The following is a 20,925-nucleotide window of genomic DNA, read 5'->3' as shown; positions in this document are numbered from 1 at the left end:
CTTGTGTAACACATGTAACTAAAGTGTTTGCTCCCCAGAAGCCTAGCTGTGGAACTAAGACTGTCTGTAGTTAGGAACAACCATGGAACTCTGCCCAGAGGGAATTGGAGCATGGAATTAGGCTTGAGGTACACTGGGAGGGAACAGCAAACTTCCTTTTCTGTGTCTGCTTTCCCTTTCTGTGTGAGACTGAGATACAAATGTGCCACTGATGAGATACTCAAGAGCATTTGCACTTGAAAAGAAGGCAAGTCAAAGAACTTAGATTCCAGAAAAATAGAAATCACTGAGTCAGACAGTACACACAGAAGAGGACCGAATTTAGTTCACTTTTGTTCCTAAGCACTAGTGGGTGAACAGGAGTCAGACTAGGTGCATTGACATCAGCTGGGGAGCTCATTATTTAATACAAACTTCCTGGTATCATCCCCTGGAGATTCTAACTCAGCAGGTTTGGGAGCAGACCTGGGAATCTATACTTTTAACAAACTCACAAAGTGTTTCTGCCTGGTGGCCAAGTTTGGGAACCTTAAAAGACTTGCGTTGGCCCCATTCTTCCTTGAAGCAAAATTTCAGCGATGGGAAGCTGAAACATGTTAAAAGATAAACTGAGGCATGTTAAAAATTTTAAGAGTTTATTTGAGCAAAAATTGATTTGAATTCAGCAGCACCAAAACCGAGATGATTAGGAATACTCTACTGACAGGAGCAGGGGGCAGGGGTTGGTGGGAGGGGGAGACTTTTACTGAAAAGAGGTGGAAGCAAAGCAAGGATATTATTTGACTGGCTATAAAACCAATAGCTATGTAGCTATAGTGGTTGTCTTATGTGTGCCCTCTGATAAGAGTTGTGTCCATGGCTGACTGGAACAGGCAAAGAGCCAAGGGCAAAAGCCAAATGGAAGGCCAGGATCCCTGGTCCAGGACACTAGGGGGCTGCTGGGACCAGTGCACTCATACCCTACAAATACCAGAATACAGAAAAAATGAAATGGCTGTCTACTTAGCTAGGCATCTAATTCTGGGCTGCTTTGGTCAGAATTCCACAGAAGACAATGTGATCCATATTGGGTGAATGTAAAACCAAAACATGGATGTCACACATACTACATGCTTTTAAGTGCTTTTCCTATACTCATTCTCATCACAACTTTCTGAGCTAAATGATAATATTCCTTTATATATATATAACAAAAATGAGACCCAGAAAAGTCAAGGAATTCATCCATGTTCTCACAGCTAACCAGTTGAAACACAGATTATCAGGGGGCCAAGTATGTATGTAGCATTGATCAGACCTGCTAATCTATGATATTTTTATGGAAAATATCTATCTGGGTTATCATGATTAATTGATAAATTATTAGAAAAGAAGACCTGGATATAGGATGGTGAGTGAGTGATCTGCCTTAACTCAAGAGCTTTTACATTCAGTCTCAATTATTTCAACTGTGTATCTGCTCTACAAATTATGCAATGCAGATTTTTCATCTCTGATTAGCATTGGTGGATTCTGTCTTCCACTCTGCTATATCCTGTTCAGGGAATTCAAATTTTTCGTTCAATCTTTTTAGGTAAACCAACTAGAGGAGACTAGAGAGACAGCTCAAAGAGGTTATGTGAAACTAGGAGGGCAAGTGAGGTTAGGCAACGTAGTATGATGGAAAAGCCAGTGGTTTGGGAGCCGTCTTGAGATCTTACGTAATTTAATGTCTCCCTCTGAATCTCAGTTTTCACATCTGTAAAATTGCTATAAAGATTATCATCTTGTTGGGTTGTTGTGAGGTTTGAGATACTATACTCACCTTCAACATATAAATGCAATGACACTGAAGTGTTTTAAGTCATGCTACTAATAAGAGGCCAATCCAGGGTTTGTGGACACATGTCTACATGCTCCTAATGCCCACATTTGCTCCACGCATTGCCACCTTGGAATCTGGCCTTCAGGAGCATGAATCACAGCTATACCCCATGTGACCCAAGTCAAACTTCCAACCCAGAAGGTGCTTTCTGTGTTACCCTTGGCACGTGGTCATTCTTCTCAAGACACTTTCACCCACCTCATTCCTCTGTCTCGGTTTGACCCTTGAGGACAAGGAGCTTCATTTTAGAAGTGTGAGTCTGTAACATGTCTTTTTTTTTTTTTTTATGGCTGGGGGCTCAACCCTGCTATACAGAGCAGAATCTGATTTAAAATTGAAAAGGTAGAGAAATATAATATATGCATTTGTTTAAAATTTTGAGCAGCTAAGTCTATTTAAAGGAGATTTGAAAGAGGCCAGAGCCCCAGAGCCCAATCAAGTCTATAATGGAAAGTCATTCATGCCATAGGTTTTTACTTGAACCCATTTTATGGTTGTTTTTATTCTTCATTTTCCTTCTCCTAAAGAGCAAAAATTGCAAGTCATCTCACAGCCTGCCTTATCTGTGTAACTCAAACCTTATTCTCCTTCCCACTGCACCACTCCTGTGCATCCTTGGCAAGTTATTTAGTTTCACTAAGCCTCAGGTTCCTTGACTGTGAGGACTGCTTTGAGGATCAGTGAGATAATTCATTTAGCATGCTGCCTAGCATATACTACATCCACAGTAAATGTTAGCCAATATTATTACTTGTAGTAACTAACCATTTCCACTTCCCTATGTGACCAACTCGAAATAAGACCATTTGTTCTTTGCAAATCAGTTGTGAGAAAGTCTGCTTTTTGCTAGTGTATATGCTGTTTATGTTACAGTTGAGGGTCTCAGAAACTAAACTGTTTTAATTCATGATTGATAACTTGTTTGTTGTTGGTCTCAGGGCTTGTGGGATTTTAGTTCCGCGGAAGAGTGATTGAACCCACCCACTCATCAGTGAAAGTGCTGGAATCCTAAGCACTGAACCTCCAAGGAATTCCCCTATGATTGATTACCTTGATTTCAAGTCTCAAAATGACCGTCTCAAGAAACAGATCTCTGCCTAAACTTTTTCTAAGTCTGAGCTCAGATCATCTCCTTTGTGAATCAGCAATAATTGCCCTCTTTTAAATCGAAAGCACTGATAGTCCCTTCCACATGAATTAATGTTTGTTGACTAAGTATTGTTTTATTGGTTCATTTATGTATATTGTCATCATTATGGCATTCACTATTTCAACCAATATTTGACTGCCTTCAAGCATGCCAGGAACTGAGCTAATTAGATTTTTCTTCAGAAGTGGGTCTCTCCTTTCTTTGCCTTGCCTGAACGTCCTACACAGTTCTGGGCACAGTGGGCTGCACCTCATGGTTCTACATAATTATTATGTCCTTGAAAAGTGAATAAACTTTTTGGAGGCTAAATTTTCTATTCGGTAGCTGACTGAGTGAAGTCTATTATAAATAGCTTCTCAAAGTGAAGAATTCTTTTGTAAACCGAAGAACCCCTCTCTTTTTCATGAATCCTATGCGTGAATTCGAGTTTCTTAGGCGGTGTTAGCTCACAATCCATTGGTACGGTTTCACTTTCTGACATCCCAGGACGCCGAGATTCGGCTGAGAGCCTCCCGCTAGGAGGCGCGCAATTGCCCACGGAGAATTCACCCACACTGCGCAGCCTCAGTCCGGGGTTGGGCGGGAATCCCATGAGAAGCTCGTGACGTTACTTGTGGGCGTGACCCGTGGGTGTGGGCGGGGCTGTCCCCGCAGCGAAGGGCGGGGCCCTCCAGAACTCCCTCTCACAGAGAAGTAGGTTGCGAGTGGGAGGCGGTGGCTGCTCCTCCACAGCGTTTGGGAAGATGGCGCCGCCGGTGACGGAAAGGGGGCTGAAGAGCGTCGTGTGGCAGAGTGAGTTCGGTGGGGCAGAGGCTGAGAAAGGGAAGGCCAGCATGCCGTGGCTCCGGGCCCTGCTTTCCTTTCCCAGACCAGCAGTGTCTTGGAGAGCCGCGGTGGGCACTTGTTGCTTTGGCTCCCAGGTCCCTGTTAGGATTTCTTCCTGTTTTTCCTGTTAGGATTTCTTCCTCTTTCCTTCCCAGCCCTCTGGCGTTCTGGCGGCGCCAGAGATGGGCTGGGAGCGGGAGGACGAGGCCTGAATGCCGGCGTCCGCCACCGTCTGGGCTCTGCTCGGCCGGGCCCTGACAGCGACGTCCCGTCCTGGATGAGCGGCCCCCGGCCCAGCTTTTCCGCCCGGGGCCCCTGCGCGGATCTCGGCTGCACCCCCGCCTGGGCCCCACCAGTAGGCGATGTCTCTCCACCCGAGACAATCTGAGCACTGTGTTCCTTTATCCCGTCCCCCCGCGTCTCCCCACACTTGAGTTTCCGAAGACTGCGTATTCTGCTCATTCGTCTTAGTATCCGGGAGAATTTTACACCTGTACTTTGCCATGCCTGTCCTTTAAAAAAAACAGACCCTTCTTTCTTTCTAGAACAACCCACTTTCTCAAGAGTTCTTGAGAAGGGCCCACGGGAATGAGTGTATCTCGGGGCAAAGTTGCACCTTCACCTCTTTCTTTACACTCTCGGAGCCACGCCTTTCATCTAGGGCTTCACCACTTACTGGTGACTGACACTCTGCCATTCTGCCGTGTCGTCTACAACTTTCGTAAATATCACTCCAAACCTGTGTCTGCGACCTTAGAGAGAGAATGAAACGGCCAGACAGGAAGAACCATCATTGTTTGGCCTTGCTGGGTTCAAAGTAATTATGGCCCAGTAGTGGAAAGGGGTATAACATCTAATTAGTATTTCTGGTTCAGGCTTGTTGAGCAAGAACAGAAATAATGACTGAGTTAATAAAATTCTGGGGGTTATAGAGTTTCTTGTGTAAAATTAAAACTCCAAATCGATAGCTGTCATGTTCCTTAACATATCAGGTACTAGAAACAAGTGTATAAATAGGGGGAAAAAAGTTATAACATTTTTTTAAATTGGATAATTATAAGGTTTGGAGAAGGAAATGGCAACCCACTTCTGTATTCTTGCCTGGAGAATTCCATGGACAGTCCATGGGGTTGCAGAGATTCGTATACAACTGAGTGACTTACACACAATTATAAGGTTACCATTTTGTTTTTCAAAATTTATATGGGTCACTTTTAAGAGTTGATAATGTTTTAAAATCACAATCGTATTTAAATAAATATATATATATATATGAAAATAGGTAATGAATTGTGTTGTATAAATAATTTCCAAGACGGTCCTTAACATCAGCATTTGTCAGGAAAAAAAAGGTTAATGTTAGTAACATTAGTGTTGATAGCATGGAAATGAGGCAAGAGGGAGTGTTTACAGATAACAAAATTTCCATCTTGTGCTGTTAACTTGAGGTAGCACCAGGATATAAACATGGAGTGTAAGATAAAGAAGAGGGGATGATGAACGGAAGAAAAGTGTTATAAGGATTCAAAAAAATAGTTTTTGAAATTGTAAACAGGAAAGTGAAAGTGAAGTCGCTCAGTCGTGTCCGACTCTTTGCGATGCCATAGACTGTAGCCTACCAGGCTCCTCTGTCCATGGGGTTTTCCAGGCAAAAGTACTGGAGTGGGTTGCCATTTCCTTCTCCAGGGGATCTTCCCAACCCAGGGCTCAAACCTGGGTTTCCTGCATTGTAGACAGATGCTTTACCGTCTGAGCCACCAGGGAAGTCCTGTGTAAACAGGACCATAACTAAAAGGATAATATTCATTCAACATTTAGTGAGTAGAGAAGTGGGAGCCCCTGAATTCTGTTAGCTAAAGAAGATGGAGTCTGAAAGAAATGAGGAAATCTCTTCAGAGGTAGGAGAATCATATTTGACCGGGAAAAGGTTTTGCTTGGCTTAGGGTAGTATCGGAAAAGGCAGTGGCACCCCATTCCAGTACTCTTGCCTGGAAAACCCCATGGATGGAGGAGCCTGGTAGGTTGCAGTCCATGCGGTGGCTAAGAGTCAGACATGACTGAGCGACTTCACTTTCACTTTTCACTTTCATGCATTGGAGAAGGAAATGGCAACCCACTCCAGTGTTCTTGCCTGGAGAATCCCAGGGACGGGGAGCCTGGTAGGCTGCCGTCTATGGGGTGGCACAGAGTCAGACACAACTGAAGCGACTTAGCAGCAGCAGCAGCAGCAGTAGCAGTAGCAGGGTAGTACAGTTTGATGAGGGTAGGAAGATAAGTAACTTTCAATTTACCTGCAAAGTAGGAAGAAGGGAATTAATATTTTTTCAACATTACTCTGTGCCAGGCACTATTCTTTATAAACATTAAAACTTAATAAGAATTATTATCTCTCTAACAGATGTTAAAGCTAATATACCTATTATCATAGCAGCATTATTCTAAATACGCAAAAAGTCAGAACAGCCCAAATGCCCATCAACTGGTGAATGGATTAATAACATGTGGTATGTCCATATAATGGAATATTATTGGGCAATAAGAAGAAGGAAGTACTGATACATGCTACAGTATTGATGATCCTTGGAAAACTATGCCAAATGAAAAGAAGCCAGGCGTAAAGAACCATATGACTCCTATCATATTAAATGTCCAGAATAGGCAAATATATAGAGATTAGTAGAAAGTAGATTTGTGGTTGCTTATGTCTAGGGAGGCTGGGGAGATGTGGGAATTATGGCTAAGGAACTGGGTTTCCTTTTGAAGTAATGCGATGTTATAAAATTGATTACAGTGATAAGCATACAGCTCTGAATATACTGAAAGCCATTTAATTGTATATTTTGGATGAGTTATATGATATGTAAATCATAATAAAGCCATTTTTTAAAAAAACCTTATACATCTGTTAAATATAGACTTAGTATTCCAATCCAGATCTTTTTGGCTGCAGAGTTTCTGTGTGACCTATGACTTTCTATAATGTTTAAACTTCAGTTCAGAGCCTTATTTTTTGCCCAGTCTGTTTCAGTAGCTTATATGAGCCTCCAAGCCTTGTTCTTTCTCACTCCAGTTCATCTGACCAGACTGGTTTTCCTGTAATAGTATTGAGCTATGATCATGCTTAAAAAGACCTGCAGAGAGATACCCTGCACTTGAGCCTAAAGATCTTTTCAGACACTTAGTCTGCATTTGAAGATTTATAACCTGCTCCAGCCTACTTTGTTATCAACTTTTCCTAATATAATACTGATGTTTGGCTAGTCCATCCTGTTGACTCTTGTCAAAATCTTCTGCCTCCACATCTTGATGGCAGTTCTTCTGTCTAGAATGCTCCTCTTACTCCTATTCTTCAACTATCCAAGTTACCCAGCCTTCAAGACTCAGCACAAATGGGGCAATTACCTCCGTAGCAGCTTCTCATTTTAATCCCGTGTCTCATATTTCTGTAGCATGTGTGGTTTATACTTTGCAAATGGTGCCTGATGTGACTCTTTTAATAAGCTTCTTGAAGGCAGGTCCATTATTGTGTCTTCTAGAGATTTAAATTCCAAACAGTCCCTGGGAGAATGAAATGGGTAATAATGCTTGTTAAAAGTAAAATGTTGGGTGGCGATGGGGTGGGAAGGGGGGACCTCCCTGGTGTCCAGTGGTTAAGAATCAGCCTTACAATGCCTGGGGAGCAACTAAGCCCATGTGCCGCAACTAAGACCCAATGAAGCTGAGTAAATAAATATTTTTTAAAAATAAACAGGAAAAAAAGTGAACAGATCAGTTCTGTAATGCCCCCCAATTTATTCAGTAAATATTGAATTCCTGTGGGAATACAGCAATAGAAAGGAGATAAGTTTCCTGTCTTCCTGAAATCTTCTATTCAAGTGGTGAATAATAGAAAATAAGTGTGTAAACAAAGAATAAGCGTGGTTATTTCAGTCCTTGATATCTATATATAGAAAGAGGCTGCTCTGGATAGATAGGTCAGGAAAGGATTCTCTGTTCAGTTCAGATACTCAGTCATGTCTGACTCTTTGCAACCCTGTGGACTGCAGCACGCCAGGCTTCCTTGTCCATCACCAAATCCGGAGCTTGCTCAAACTCATGTCCATCAAGTCAGTGATGCCATCCAACCATCTCATCCTCTGTGGTCTCCTCCTCCTCCTGCCTTCAGTCTTTCCCAGCTTCAGGGTCTTTTCTAACAAGTCAGTTCTTCACATCAGGTGGCCAAAGTATTGGAGCTTCAGCTTCAGCATCAGTCCTTCCAATGAATATTCAGGACTGATTTCCTTTAGGATGGACTGGTTGGATCTCCTTGCAGTCCAAGGGATTCTCAAGAATCTTCTCCAACACCACAGTACAAAAGCATCAATTCTTCGGTGCTCAGCCTTCTTTGTAGTCCAACTCTCACATCTATACATGACTACTGGAAAAACCATAGCTTTGACTAGATGGACCTTTGTCAGCAAAGTAATGTAATGTCTCTGGCTTTTTAATATGTGGTCTAGGTTGGCCATAGCTTTTCTTCCAAGGAGCAAGTGTCTTAATTTCATGGCTGCAGTCACCATCCACAGTGATTTTAGAGCCCAAAAGAATAAAGTCAGTCACTGTTTCCATTGTTTCCCCATGTATTTGCCATGAAGTGATAGGAGCAGATGCCATGATCTTAGTTTTTTGAATGTTGAGTTTTAAACCAGCTTTTTCACTCTCTTCTTTCACCTTTATCAAGAGGCTCTTTAGTTCCTCTTTGCTTTTGGCCATAGGGTGGTGTCATCTGTATCTCTGAGGTTATTGATATTTCTCCCTGTAATCTTGATTCCAGCTTGTGCTTCATCCAGACTGGCATTTCATGTGATGTACTCTGCATAGAAGTTAAGTAAGCAGGGTGACAATATAGAGCCTTGACGTATTCCTTTCTCAGTTTGGAACCAGTCCATTGTTCCATGTCTGCTGCTAACTGTTGCCCCTTTATTGCATACAGATTTCTAAGAAGGCAGGTCAGGTGGTCTGGTATTCCCATCTGTTTAAGAATTTTCCACGATTTGTTGTGATCCACACTGTCAAAGGCTTTAGCGTAGTCAGTGAAGCAGAAGTAGATGTTTTTCTGGAACTCTCTTGCTTTTTCTTATGATCTGGTGGATGTTGATAATTTGATCTCTGGTTCCTCTGCCTTTTCTAAATCCAGCTTGAACATCTGGAAGTTCTCAGTTTACATACAGTTGAAGCCTAGTTTGGAGAATTTTGAGCATTACTTTCCTAGCATGTGAGGTAAATATAGTTGTGTGGTAGTTTGAACATTCCTTGGCATTTCCTTTCTTTGGGATTGGAATGAAAACTGACCTTTTCCAATCCTGTAGCCACTGCTGAGTTTTCCAAATTTGCTGGCATATTGAGTGCAGCACTTTCACAGCATCATCTTTTAGGATTTGAAATAGGTCAACTGGAATTCCATTACCCCCACTAGCTTTGTTCATAGTGATGCTTCCTAAGGCCCACTTGACTTCACATTCCAGGATGTCTGGCTCTAGGTGAGTGATCACACCATCATGATTATCTGGGTCACGAAGCTCTTTTTTGTATAGTTTTTCTGTGTATTCGTGCCTTCTCTTCTTAATATCTTCTGCTTCTGTTAGGTCCATACCATTTCTGTCCTTTATTGTGCCCATCTTTGCATGAAATGTTCCCTTAGTATCTTTAATTTTCTTGAAGAGATCTCTAGTCTTTCCCATTCTATTGTTTTCCTTTATTTCTTTGCATTGGTCACTTAGGAAGGCTTTGTAATTTCTCCTTGCTATTCTTCGGAACTCTGCATTCAGATGGATATATCTTTCCTTTTCTCCTTTGCCTTTCACTTCTCTTTTCTCAGCTTTTTGTAAAGCCTCCTCAGACAACTGTTTTGCCTTTTTGCATTTCTTTTTATTGGGTATGGTTTTGATCACCACCTCCTGTACAGTGTTGCGAACCTCCATCCATAGTTCTTCAAGTGCTCTATCAGATCTAATCCCTTAAATCTATTTGTCACTTCCACCGTATAATTGTAAGGGATTTGATTTTGGTCATACCTGAATGGTCTAGAGGGCTTCCCTTGTGGCTCAGCTGGTAAAGAATCTGCCTGCAATGCAGGAGTCCTGGGTTTGATCCTTGGGTTGGGAATATCCTCTGGAGAAGGGAAAGGCTACCCACTCCAGTATTCTGGCCTGGAGAATTCCATGGAGGAATCCATGGGGTGGCAAAGAGTCAGACACAACTCAGTGACTTTCACTTTCACTTTCATTTTTGATGGTCTAGTGGTTTTCCCTACTTTCTTCAATTTAAGTCTGAATTTTGCAGTCAGGAGTTCATGATCTGAGCCACAGTCAGCTCCCGGTCTTGTTTTTGCTGACTGTATAGAGCTTCTCCATCTTCGGCTGCAAAGAATATAGTCGGTCTGATTTAGGTATTGACTATCTGGTGATATCTGTGTGTAGAGTTGTCTCTTTCTGTTGTTGGAAGAGGGTGTTTGTTATGACCAGTACATTCTCTTGGCAAAAGTCTGTTCGCCTTTGCCCTATTTCTCTGAGTAGGTAACATTTGAGCTGAGACCTAAAACATGAGAAGGAATCAGCCTTTAGGGACTACATTAAAACCCCTTTTAAAAATTTAATGTTTTGAGTGCAAAGGGCTGCGTTTATTTACAAAATTAATTCCTGTACATAATATCAGTAAAAATTTATAGTGCTTAGTATTGCTCATTTGCCATTTTTTGCTGTAGGGGAGTCGTAGCAAAGCTATCACTGATAAAAGATTTTAAATAAAAATTTGATGTAGTTTATTTGAAAAACACAGCAGAACGATAGTAACTAAATATAGTAACTAAGTAAAGCAAGTTGAACCCACTTACAATATTTTATTTTTCCTTATTCACTACAGCCTATTATAAACAATAGTCTAATGTCTATAGTTTACTTTGTATATTTTAGAGGAAATGTTGGAGAATGTGAAATTTGAAAAATTACAGATCAAAGTAATTTGTTTATAAATTAAAATTGACACCTTAAATTATAAGCTTTTTGCTTTTCATGTTTTTCTTCTAGTCCTTATATACCTTCAGATATATTATTAATTACTCGTCATTTTGTTGCTTCCATTTTTTAAATGCTTAACATTGACATAACTTTTTCTTCATCCTTCATAATCTTTGTAATTAGTATTTTTAGTCATTCTTAAATACCTTGATGTGGCAAAAATTTTTGATAATAGATAAGATTGTAATATAAAATTAATCTTCATCCCTACCCAGAGCCCAGACTCCTTTCCCAGAGACAACCAGTCAGGTTTGTTTTATAAATTCCTTGAGAACTTATTTTTCCCAAATATAGGGCTTCCCAGGTGGCGCTCGTGGTAAACAATTTGCCTGCCAGTGCAGGAGACGCAAGAGACTTGGGTTCAGTCCCTGGATCAGGAAGAATCCCCTGGAGAAAGAAATGGCAATTACCCAGTATTCTTGCCTGGGAAATTCCATGGACAGAGGAGTCTGGTGGGCTACAGTCTATGGTGTCACAAAGAGTCGGACACAATTGAGCATGCATGCACACACGTACACACACACACACACACACACGGGCATATAGAAAATATTTTTTTGTTTTTCTGTTTTAATCTGTTATCTTTATGGCTTTTTTCATTCTGGTTACTTCTTTATCTTGTAACACAATTTTTTGCTTTTTGGATATTTGCAGAATCATGTATTCATTTAAACCAATTTTTATTGAGTAACCTGTGCCACCCACTGTTCTAGGTGTATATTCCTTTTGTTGTTCAGTCAATCAGTCGTGTCTGACTCTTTGAGACTCCATGGACTGCAGCACAGGCTTCCCTGTCATTCCTTCACTATCTCCTGGCATTTGCTCAAATTCATGTCCATTGAGTCCATTCATGTCCATTGATGCTATCCAACCGTCTCATCCTATGCCACCCCCTTCTCCTTTTGCATTCAGTCTTTCCCAGCATCAGGGTCTTTTCTAGTGAGTCAGCCCTTTGCATCAGGTGGCCAAAGTATTGGAGCTTTAGCTTCAGCATCAGTCCTTCCTATGAGTATTCAGGGTTGATTTCCTTTAGGATTGATTTGTTTGATCTCCTTGCAGTCCAGGGGACTCTCAAGCATCTTCTCCAGCACCACAGTTCAAAAGCATCAATTCTTCAGTGCTCAGCCTTCTTTGTAGTCCAACTTTCACATTCCTACATGACTAATGGAAAAGCCCTAGTTTTGACTCCATGGACCTTTGTTGGCAAAGTGACATCTCTGCTTTTTAATACACTGTCTAGTTTTGTCATCGCTTTCCTTCCAAGGTGCAAGTGTCTTTTAATTTCATGGCTGCAGTCACTGTCCACAGTAATTTTGAAGCCCAAGAAAATAAAACCTGTCACTGTTTGCACATTTCCCCCTTCTGTATTCATATTCCTTGACCTCCTGGAATTTACAGTTCAGTGGGAGGAGACAGTTATACCGGTACTAAGTACTATATTAGCAGCATGAAGAAGTTTCACAGAAAAAGAGAAGAAAAAGAAATTTTTTCCTCTTTGGAACTCCATTAGGAAAAACTCTAAATAGAAGGTAACATTGAAAGGTAGTAGGTTTTTGCCAGACAGGGAAATCTGAAGTAGGACCCAGAGGCATTAAAGTATGTGATTATTTATGGAAGAGGGAATAATTCCTTTTGTTTGAGTACAGAATATTTATTGCAAGGAATAGGGGGATGAAGGCTATAAAAGGTAGGTTGGAGCTAAATTTTTTAAAATGCTCTAGCAGTGGGAAGCCATTAAAGATGAAAAGTTTGTTTTCCTCCTCCAACAGCAGCTGTCAGCATTTTGTGGACGGACTAGAACAATGCTGAAAGGAAGTCATTTTTTGTTCCTAAAGTTTTCACTAAGTATAATGCTAGTGTAAAGTGCACTGTTGCTAAACGTATAGCTGGATAAATTTTTATTCATGTAAGTACCACCTCTATGAAGTGTTAACCCCAGAACCCTTCTGATTATACATTTGGCATTGCTGATGCCATACACTATTTTATTAGTTCTCCTTTCATTTTTTCCATCAGTATTTTCACATCCTCTTTGATGTTAAAATTTTAAATATATTTCACTTCATATGTAGAAGAAAAAAAAGGAGAAAAGTTGGGGTAATTGGTATTAATAGGTCATTAATTGGGTAGCATTTGGACTGGTGGAAGATTAATTTAGAGATTGGGTGAAGGCCACTTGATGGAGGATTTTGAATAATAGAATCTAGATTTTATTCTGAGGTAACAGAATTTGAGAGAATTTTGAAGTGGGTATTGAAGTGACAGGGCTGTGCTTCAGGAAGAGGACTCTTGACTGCAATGTGGAAAACGTACTGGGGAATGTAAAGGGGTTAGAGGTAGGGAGCAGGAAATCCAGATAGGAGATTATTGTAGTAATTCTGTGAGAGAGAGTAAGAATCAGGGCATTGGTAGTGATGGTGAAAGTGAAGTCACTCAGTCGTGTCCGACTCTTTGTGACCCCATGGACTGTAGCCCACCGGGCTCCTCAGTCCATGGGATTTTCCAGGCAAGAGTACTGGGTTGCCATTTCCTTCTCCAGGGGATCGTCCCAACTCAGGGATCGAACCCAGGTCTCCTGCATTGCAGGCAGATGCTTTACCGTCTGAGATGGTGGCAGTCACCAAGAAGAACAATTGATACTGCCTAGTGATTAGAAGGCAATGGCACCCCACTCCAGTACTCTTGGCTGGAAAATCCCATGGACGGAGGAGCCTGGTGGGCTGCAGTCCCTGGGGTCACTAGAGTTGGACACGACTGAGCAACTTCACTTTCACTTTTCACTTTCATGCATTGGAGAAGGAAATGGCAACCCAGTCCAGTGTTCTTGCCTGGAGAATCCCAGGGACAGGGGAGCCTGGTGGGCTGCCATCTATGGGGTCCCACAGAGTCGGACACAACTGAAGTGACTTAGCCACAGCAGCAGCAGCAGTGATTAGAAATGGAGAAAAGAGAAAATAGCTGAAGACAATGACTAAGATGACAATAAAACTCATAGAAGTGGAGACATCTAGAGCAGTTTTTAGGGCATTTAATCTCAATTTAAGGCATGTAGCTGCTTAAACCTGTATTGTGTAATTGAAAGAAGTACAAGGAGAGATGAGAATGTGTGGAAAAATGAAGGATTGCTGTGGATTAGCAGGAAATAGGGAGAAGTTGGTCAAAGAGTACAAGCTTCCGGTTCGAAGATGACTAAGTTCTGAGGATCTCATGTACAGCATTGTGATTATAGATAAAAATACCATACTATATAATTGAACGTGGTCTCTGAGGAAGAGTGTAGAGACCATGAGCAAAAGTAAGAGAATTAAATCTTAGGATGTATCCGTATTTAGGGTACTAGAGAAATGGATTATAAGGTTAAATAATTTCCATTAATAATTAGAGGAAATACCTTTTTAGTTCTGTAATATTAGTTGATGTGATTTCCTTGGACTACTCCAAACACATTTTACCTGTAACCAAATCACTTTTCATGGATGCCCCTAACCTCTGTCCACATACTGCTGCTGCTGCTGCTGCTGCTAAGTCGCTTCAGTTGTGTCCAACACTGTGCAACCCCATAGATGGCAGCCTACCAGGCTCCCTGTCCCTGGGATTCTCCAGGCAAGAACACTGGACTGGCTTGCCATTTCCTTCTCCAGTGCATGAAAGTGAAAAGTGAAAGTGAAGTCGCTCAGTCATGTCCGACTCTTGGCGACCCCATGGACTGCAGCCTACCAGGCTCCTCCGTCCATGGATTTTCCAGGCAAGAGTACTGGAGTGGGGTGCCATTGCCTTCTCTGTGGCCACATACTAGTTATCTCTTTATCATTTATTTTTGAGATGCTAGCACTTACTGGCTTGGTATCCTCAGATTCTAAGGTGGTACTGTCTAGTTAGAAATAAGAGGCAAGCCACATGTGTTACTTAAAATTTTCTAATAGCCAAATTAAAAAAAAAAAGTTAAACAGGTGAAATTAATTTTTAAAATATATTTTTTTAACTCGATATATCCAAAATGTTACCATTTAAATGTCTAATCAAATAAAATAATGATATTTTAAATTTCTTTTTTTATACTAAGTCTTTGAAATCTGGTATGTATTTTATACTTGCAGGACATCCCAGTTCAGGCGAGCCACATTTCCAGTGCTCAGTAAGCCACATGTGATTAGTTTCTGCCATATAAAACAATGCCATTTCCAAGGTGTTAAAAGACTAGAATGATTTCTACTGGGGAGCTGTTCAGTGTGCTCCATCATAAATCCCGTGAGCATTCATTTCTTAAGAGAAAGACACAAATTTGGCAAAAATAAGCAAAATGTCTATGATTTTCTATTTGTTTTAGGTATCCAAGAATAAAGCAAGCTTAGATAGGAAGTACCATAATGTTTTAGTGTCTCAGTGCTACTTAAGAAAAGCCTTCCTCTTTGCCTGTAGAATACTAGAAAATACTGCTTTAGGCTTGAATTATGGTTAAATACTTCAGGCTTTTGCTGTAAATCTCATATAACTTCATAGTCTCCCCAGCAAACATATAAAAGCCCTTTAACTAATACTTCTTAACACTTTCAAACCTTCCCAAACACAGTAAAACCTTTAAGGTCATAATTCTTATAATGAATATCAGTTCAGTTCAGTTCAGTCGCTCAGTCGTGTCTGACTCTTTGCGACCCCATGAATCGCAGCACGCCAGGCCTCCCTGTCCATCACCAACTCCCAGAGTTCACCCAGACTCACGTCCATCAAGTCAGTGATGCCGTCCAGCCATCTCATCCTCTGTCGTCCCCTTCTCCTCCTGCCCCCAATCCCTCCCAGCATCAGAGTCTTTTCCAGTGAGTCAACTCTTCGCATGAGGTGGCCAAAGTACTGGAGTTTCAGCTTCAGCATCATTCCTTCCAAAGAACACCCAGGACTGATCTCCTTTAGAATGGACTAGTTGGATCTCCTTGCAGTCCAAGGGACTCTCAAGAGTCTTCTCCAACACCACAGTTCAAAAGCATCAATTCTTCGGCGCTCAGCCCTCTTCACAGTCCAACTCTCACATCCATACACGACCACAGGAAAAACCAGAGCCTTGACTAGACGAACCTTTGTTGGCAAAGTAATGTCTCGGCTTTTGAATATGCTATCTAGGTTGGTCATAACTTTCCTTCCAAGGAGTAAGCGTCTTTTAATTTCATGGCTGCAATCACCATCTGCAGTGATTTTGGAGCCCCAAAAATAAAGTCTGATGCTGTTTCCACTGTTTCCCCATCTATTTCCCATGAAGTAATGGGACCGGATGCCATGATCTTCGTTTTCTGAATGTTGAACTTTAAGCCAACTTTTTCACTCTCCTCTTTCACTTTCATCAAGAGGCTTTTTAGTTCCTCTTCACTTTCTGCCATAAGGGTGGTGTCATCTGCATATCCTTATCAAATATACCCTCTACTTGGACATGTCATTTTTAACACGATGCCAAAAACTTTATGGTAAATTTCCAGAAGTATGAAGTGAAACAAATATAAATTAAATAGAAATGCATTGTATAAATATCTCATTACCAAGAATTAAGGAAAAACACAAGTTGCTATAATTTATATTTAATTTTACTACAGTTTTCAAAGTTAATTGTAAATTAATAGAACATTAAATGTGGGAAATTTTTGTCTTACCATGTAGAATAACATGTATTTATGTGGATTGCCTTTGTGTACTGTTTAATAATTTAAAATACATATTTTTAGATTAATTTTGAAAATCATTGCAAGGAACACATTGCTAATATTTATTCATTATAGATCTGAATATTTGTATCCTAATGCTGTAACATTGGACTTTCTGCATAGCTCAGTCAATAAAGCATCTGCCTGCAATGCAGGAGACCTGGGTTCAGTCCTGTGTTGGGAAGTTCCCCTGGAGAAGGAAATGGCAACCCATTCCAGTATTCTTGCCTGGAGAATCCCATGGACATAAGAGCCTGGTAGGCTACAGTTCATGGGATCGCAAGACAGTACTATCTTTCTTGGGCTTCCCTGATAGCTCAGTTAGTAAAGAATCTGCCTGCAATGGAGGCACTTTGATTCCTGGGTCGGGAAGATCTGCTGGAGAAGGGATAGGCTACCCACTCCTGTATTCCTGGTGGCTCAGCTGGTAAAGAATAAGCCAGCAATGTGGAAGGCCTGGGTTCCATCCCTGGGTTGGGAAGATCCCCTGGAGAAGAGAAAGGCTACCCACTGTAGTATTCTGGCCAGGAGAAATAGCAATAACCTTAGATATGCAGATGACACCACCCTTATGGCAGAAAGTGAAGAGGAACTAAAGAGCATCTCGATAAAGGTGAAAGAGGAGAGTGAAAAAGCTGGCTTAAAACTCAACATTCAGAAAATGAAGATCATGGCATCTGGTCCCATCACTTCATGGCAAATTGATGGGGAAACAATGGAAACAGTGACAGACTATTTTCTTGGGCTCCAAAATCACTGCAGACAGTGACTACAGCCATGAAATTAAAGGACACTTGCTCCTTGAAAGAAAAGCTATGACCAACCTAGACAGTATATTAAAAAGCAGAGACATTACTTTACTGACAAAGGTCCATCTAGTCAAAGCTGTGGTTTTTCCAGTAGTCATGTATGGATGTGAGAATTGGACTTTAAAGAAAGCTGAGAAGACTCTTGAGAGTCCCTTGGACTGCAAGGAGGTCAAACCAGTCCATCCTAAAGGAAAATAAGTCCTGAATATTTATTGGAATGACTGATGCCAAAGCTGAAACTCCAATACTTTGGCCTCCTGATGTGAAGAACTGATTCATTGGAAAAGACCCTGATGCTGGGAAAGATTGAAGGCAGGAGGAGAAGGAACGACAGAGGATGAGATGGTTGGATGCCATCGCTGACTCAATGGACATGAATTTGAGCAAGCTCCAGGAGTTGGTGATGGACAGGGAAGCCTGGCATGCTATATAGTCCATGAGGTCGCAGAGTCCGGCACACCTGAGCGACTGAACTGAATGCTGTAACACATTTTTGAAAATTGTAATGAAGTAAATCAGGAAGAAACTTACTTACCTGGTTTCATTTGTCAGATGTAATTTAGTAATGAGCTGGTTAGGGATTTTCCTGCAGGTTTTTTGTTTTCATCTTGTTTACTTAGGATTTAAGTAGAGTTGGGGAAACCAAGTCAAATAATACTTTCAGAAATTTTTTCCAGATGTGTTTATATAATTAAATATTATTGTTGTTTACTTTCTAAGTTGTGTCTGACTCTTTGCAGTCTCATGGACTGTAGCACTCCAGGCTCATTTGTCCTCTGCTGACTCCCAGAGTTTGCTCAAATTCTTGTGCATTGTATCAGTGATACTATCTAACCATCACTTCCTCTGCTGCCCTCTTCTCATTTTGCCTTCAGTCTTTCTCTGCATCAGGATCTTTTCCACTGAGTTTGCTTTCCACATCAGGTGGCCAAAATATTGGAGCTTCAACAACAGTACTTACCATGAATATTCATAGTTGATTTCCTTTAAGACTGATTGGTTTGATCTCCTTGCAGTCCAAGGGACTCTCAAGATTCTTCTTTAGCACCACAATTCGAAAGCATCAATTCTTTGGCACTCAGCCTTCTTTATGGTCCAACTCTCACATCCAATACTGGAAAAGCCATAGCTTTGACTATATGGACCTTTGTTGGCAAAATGATATCTTTGCTTTGTAATACGCTGTCTCAGTTTATCATAGCTTTCCTTCCAAAGAGTGTCTTTTCATTTCATGGCTGTGGTCACTGTCCACAGTGATTTTGGAGCCCAAGAAAATAAAATATGTCCTTGCTTCCACTTTTTCCCTTTCTATTTGCCATTGAGTGATGGGACTGGATGCCCTGATCTTAGTTTTTTGAATGTTGAGTTTTAAGTCAGCTGTTTCATTCTCCTCTTTGACCCTCATCAAGACGCTCTTTAGTTCCTCTTCACTCTCTGCCATTAGAGTGGAATCATCTGTATATCTGAGGTTGTTAATACTTCTCCCAACAATCTTAGTTCCATCTTGTGATTCATCCAGCCTGGCATTTCGCATGATATACTCTGCATATAAGTTAAATAAGCAGGATCATAGTATACAGTCTTGTCATGCTCCTTTCCCAGTTTTCAACCAGTTGTTCCATGTCCAATTGTAACTGTTGCTTCTTGACTCACATACAGATTTCTCAGGAGGCAGGTCAGGTGGTCTGGTATTCCCATCTCTTTAAGAATTTTTCCATTTGTTGTGATCCACACAGTCAAAGGTTTTAGCATAGTGGATGAAGCAGAATTAAATGTTTTCCTGGAACTCCCTTGCTTTCTCCATGATTCACTAAACATAGACAATTTGATCTCTTGTTCATCTGCCTCTTTGAAACCCAGCTTGAACATCTGGAAGTTCTCGGTTCACGTATTGCCTTCATGGATCACAGCCTTGTCTTGGTGAAGGGGCTTGCATAATTTAGTGAAGCTATGAGCCATGCTGTGCAAAGCCACCCAAGATGGGCAGGTCATGGTGAGAGTTCTGACAAAACATGGTCTGCCGGAGGAAGAAATGGCAACACACTCTAGTATTCTTGCCAGGAAAATCCCATGGACAGAAGAGCCTTGTTGGCTATAGTCCATGGGGTCTCAAAGAATCCGACACAACTGAGTGACTGAGCCCGCATGCACCAGAAAGAATGACGTGGCTAGGCCAAAGTGGAAACAACACTCAATTGTGGATGTGTCTGGTGGTGAAACTAAAGTCCGATGCTGTAAAGGACAATAATTATATTAGCCTTTTTAATATTTTTAGTCTCAAAAAGTTAAAATATATTATGGTTTAAATGTACCGTATAGGTTAAGTATTAAAGAGAACTGGGTTTTTACTCGTGTATACGTAAAGCTGAGCAATTATGAAGCTGAGCAATTGCAAGTGATATTTCCCAGCCATCTTGAACATTTTGAGTAGTTATTCTAACAATTTATTAAGATTCCTAAATAGTTCTCTTTTTCTTTGCAGAGATAAAAGCAACAGTGTTTGATGACTGCAAGAAAGAAGGCGAATGGAAGGTAGGATTTACATAGTCACATAGAATTTGCATAACACTAGAAACCTTTATTGAGGGCTTGTACATATTTTTTACTTATTACGCTTGTATAAAATACAGAGTTAGAACCATAGTGTTTGCCTTCAAATCCCAACTTAACCTCCTATTAGCTGTGGCTTCTTGAACAAATTACTTGATGGCTCTATGCCTGTTTCTTTATCTGTAAAATAGGGATGGTAGTAACATAGAGTAGTTGTAAATATTAAATGAATTAATTCATGTAAAGTGCTTAGAACAGTGCCTAGAACAATTATTCCACCACAAGCAGCATTTTATGATTTTAAGAAAATTTGATGTTCAACATAAGATACATTTGAAGTGAACAAATTCTGCTTCAAAGTGAAAATATTGCTTACTTATGTATAATATTATATGACCGTATATTGAGGAAATAAATTTCTAAGTCATGAAAGTTAAATGAGTTGAGATAATTTTGCTTGCTCTCCTGATATTTTAATTTTATGTTATAAAAAGATTATGGAATTTGAGTATATTTAATGCATTAAATTATGTCTTTTGTGAATTCTTGGCAGTCAAATGCTTATACTATTGCTTAATTTATATTCATTTTAAGATATTGCTTCTAGATGAATTTACCACTAAGCTTTTGGCATCATGTTGCAAAATGACAGATCTTCTAGCAGAGGGTATAACTGGTAAGTGTTTCAAATACTCACCATGAAAAACTTTTTTTTTTATTATGATAAGGAGAGTTTAAAGTATTAATAAATTTTAGTTAGTAATTGTGTTTCTCAGGGGATTATGTCTTATTTTCTTAGTAACTCTAGCTATAATAATTATTCTGGACACTCTTTTCTTTGTGAATCTTCAGAATAACCTTTGTAAGTCAGGATTTTTCCCCTCAGCTGAGACATATAATTAAGCACCCCTAACCAAGACTAAGTCAGTTGCCTTGTTGAGTTTGTTCTTCAAATTTTTTATTGTTTTATATATTCGTTATAGTT

General features: G+C 40.5%; 1 protein-coding gene across 2 annotated transcripts in view; it reads left to right on the top strand.

Annotated features, from left to right (window-relative positions):
• Positions 1-3,655: 3,655 nt before the first annotated feature.
• Positions 3,656-20,925, top strand: part of STXBP3 (syntaxin binding protein 3) — a 56,272-nt gene continuing 39,002 nt past the window's right edge. The window contains exons 1-3 of one of the 2 annotated variants that reach the window (XM_061410988.1): positions 3,656-3,806; positions 19,873-19,922; positions 20,535-20,616. In XM_061410988.1, the coding sequence (XP_061266972.1) occupies positions 3,758-3,806; positions 19,873-19,922; positions 20,535-20,616 (181 nt within the window). In that variant the 5' untranslated portion in view covers positions 3,656-3,757. The remainder of the gene's footprint in view (positions 3,807-19,872; positions 19,923-20,534; positions 20,617-20,925) is intronic. The other variant, XM_061410989.1, reaches the window with a different exon arrangement.

The sequence above is a fragment of the Bos javanicus genome, chromosome 3, assembly GCF_032452875.1.
Source record: "Bos javanicus breed banteng chromosome 3, ARS-OSU_banteng_1.0, whole genome shotgun sequence".
Taxonomy (NCBI): Eukaryota; Metazoa; Chordata; class Mammalia; order Artiodactyla; family Bovidae; genus Bos; species Bos javanicus.
Note: the sequence above shows the minus strand (reverse complement) of the source record. Positions and strands in the feature narration are given on the sequence as shown.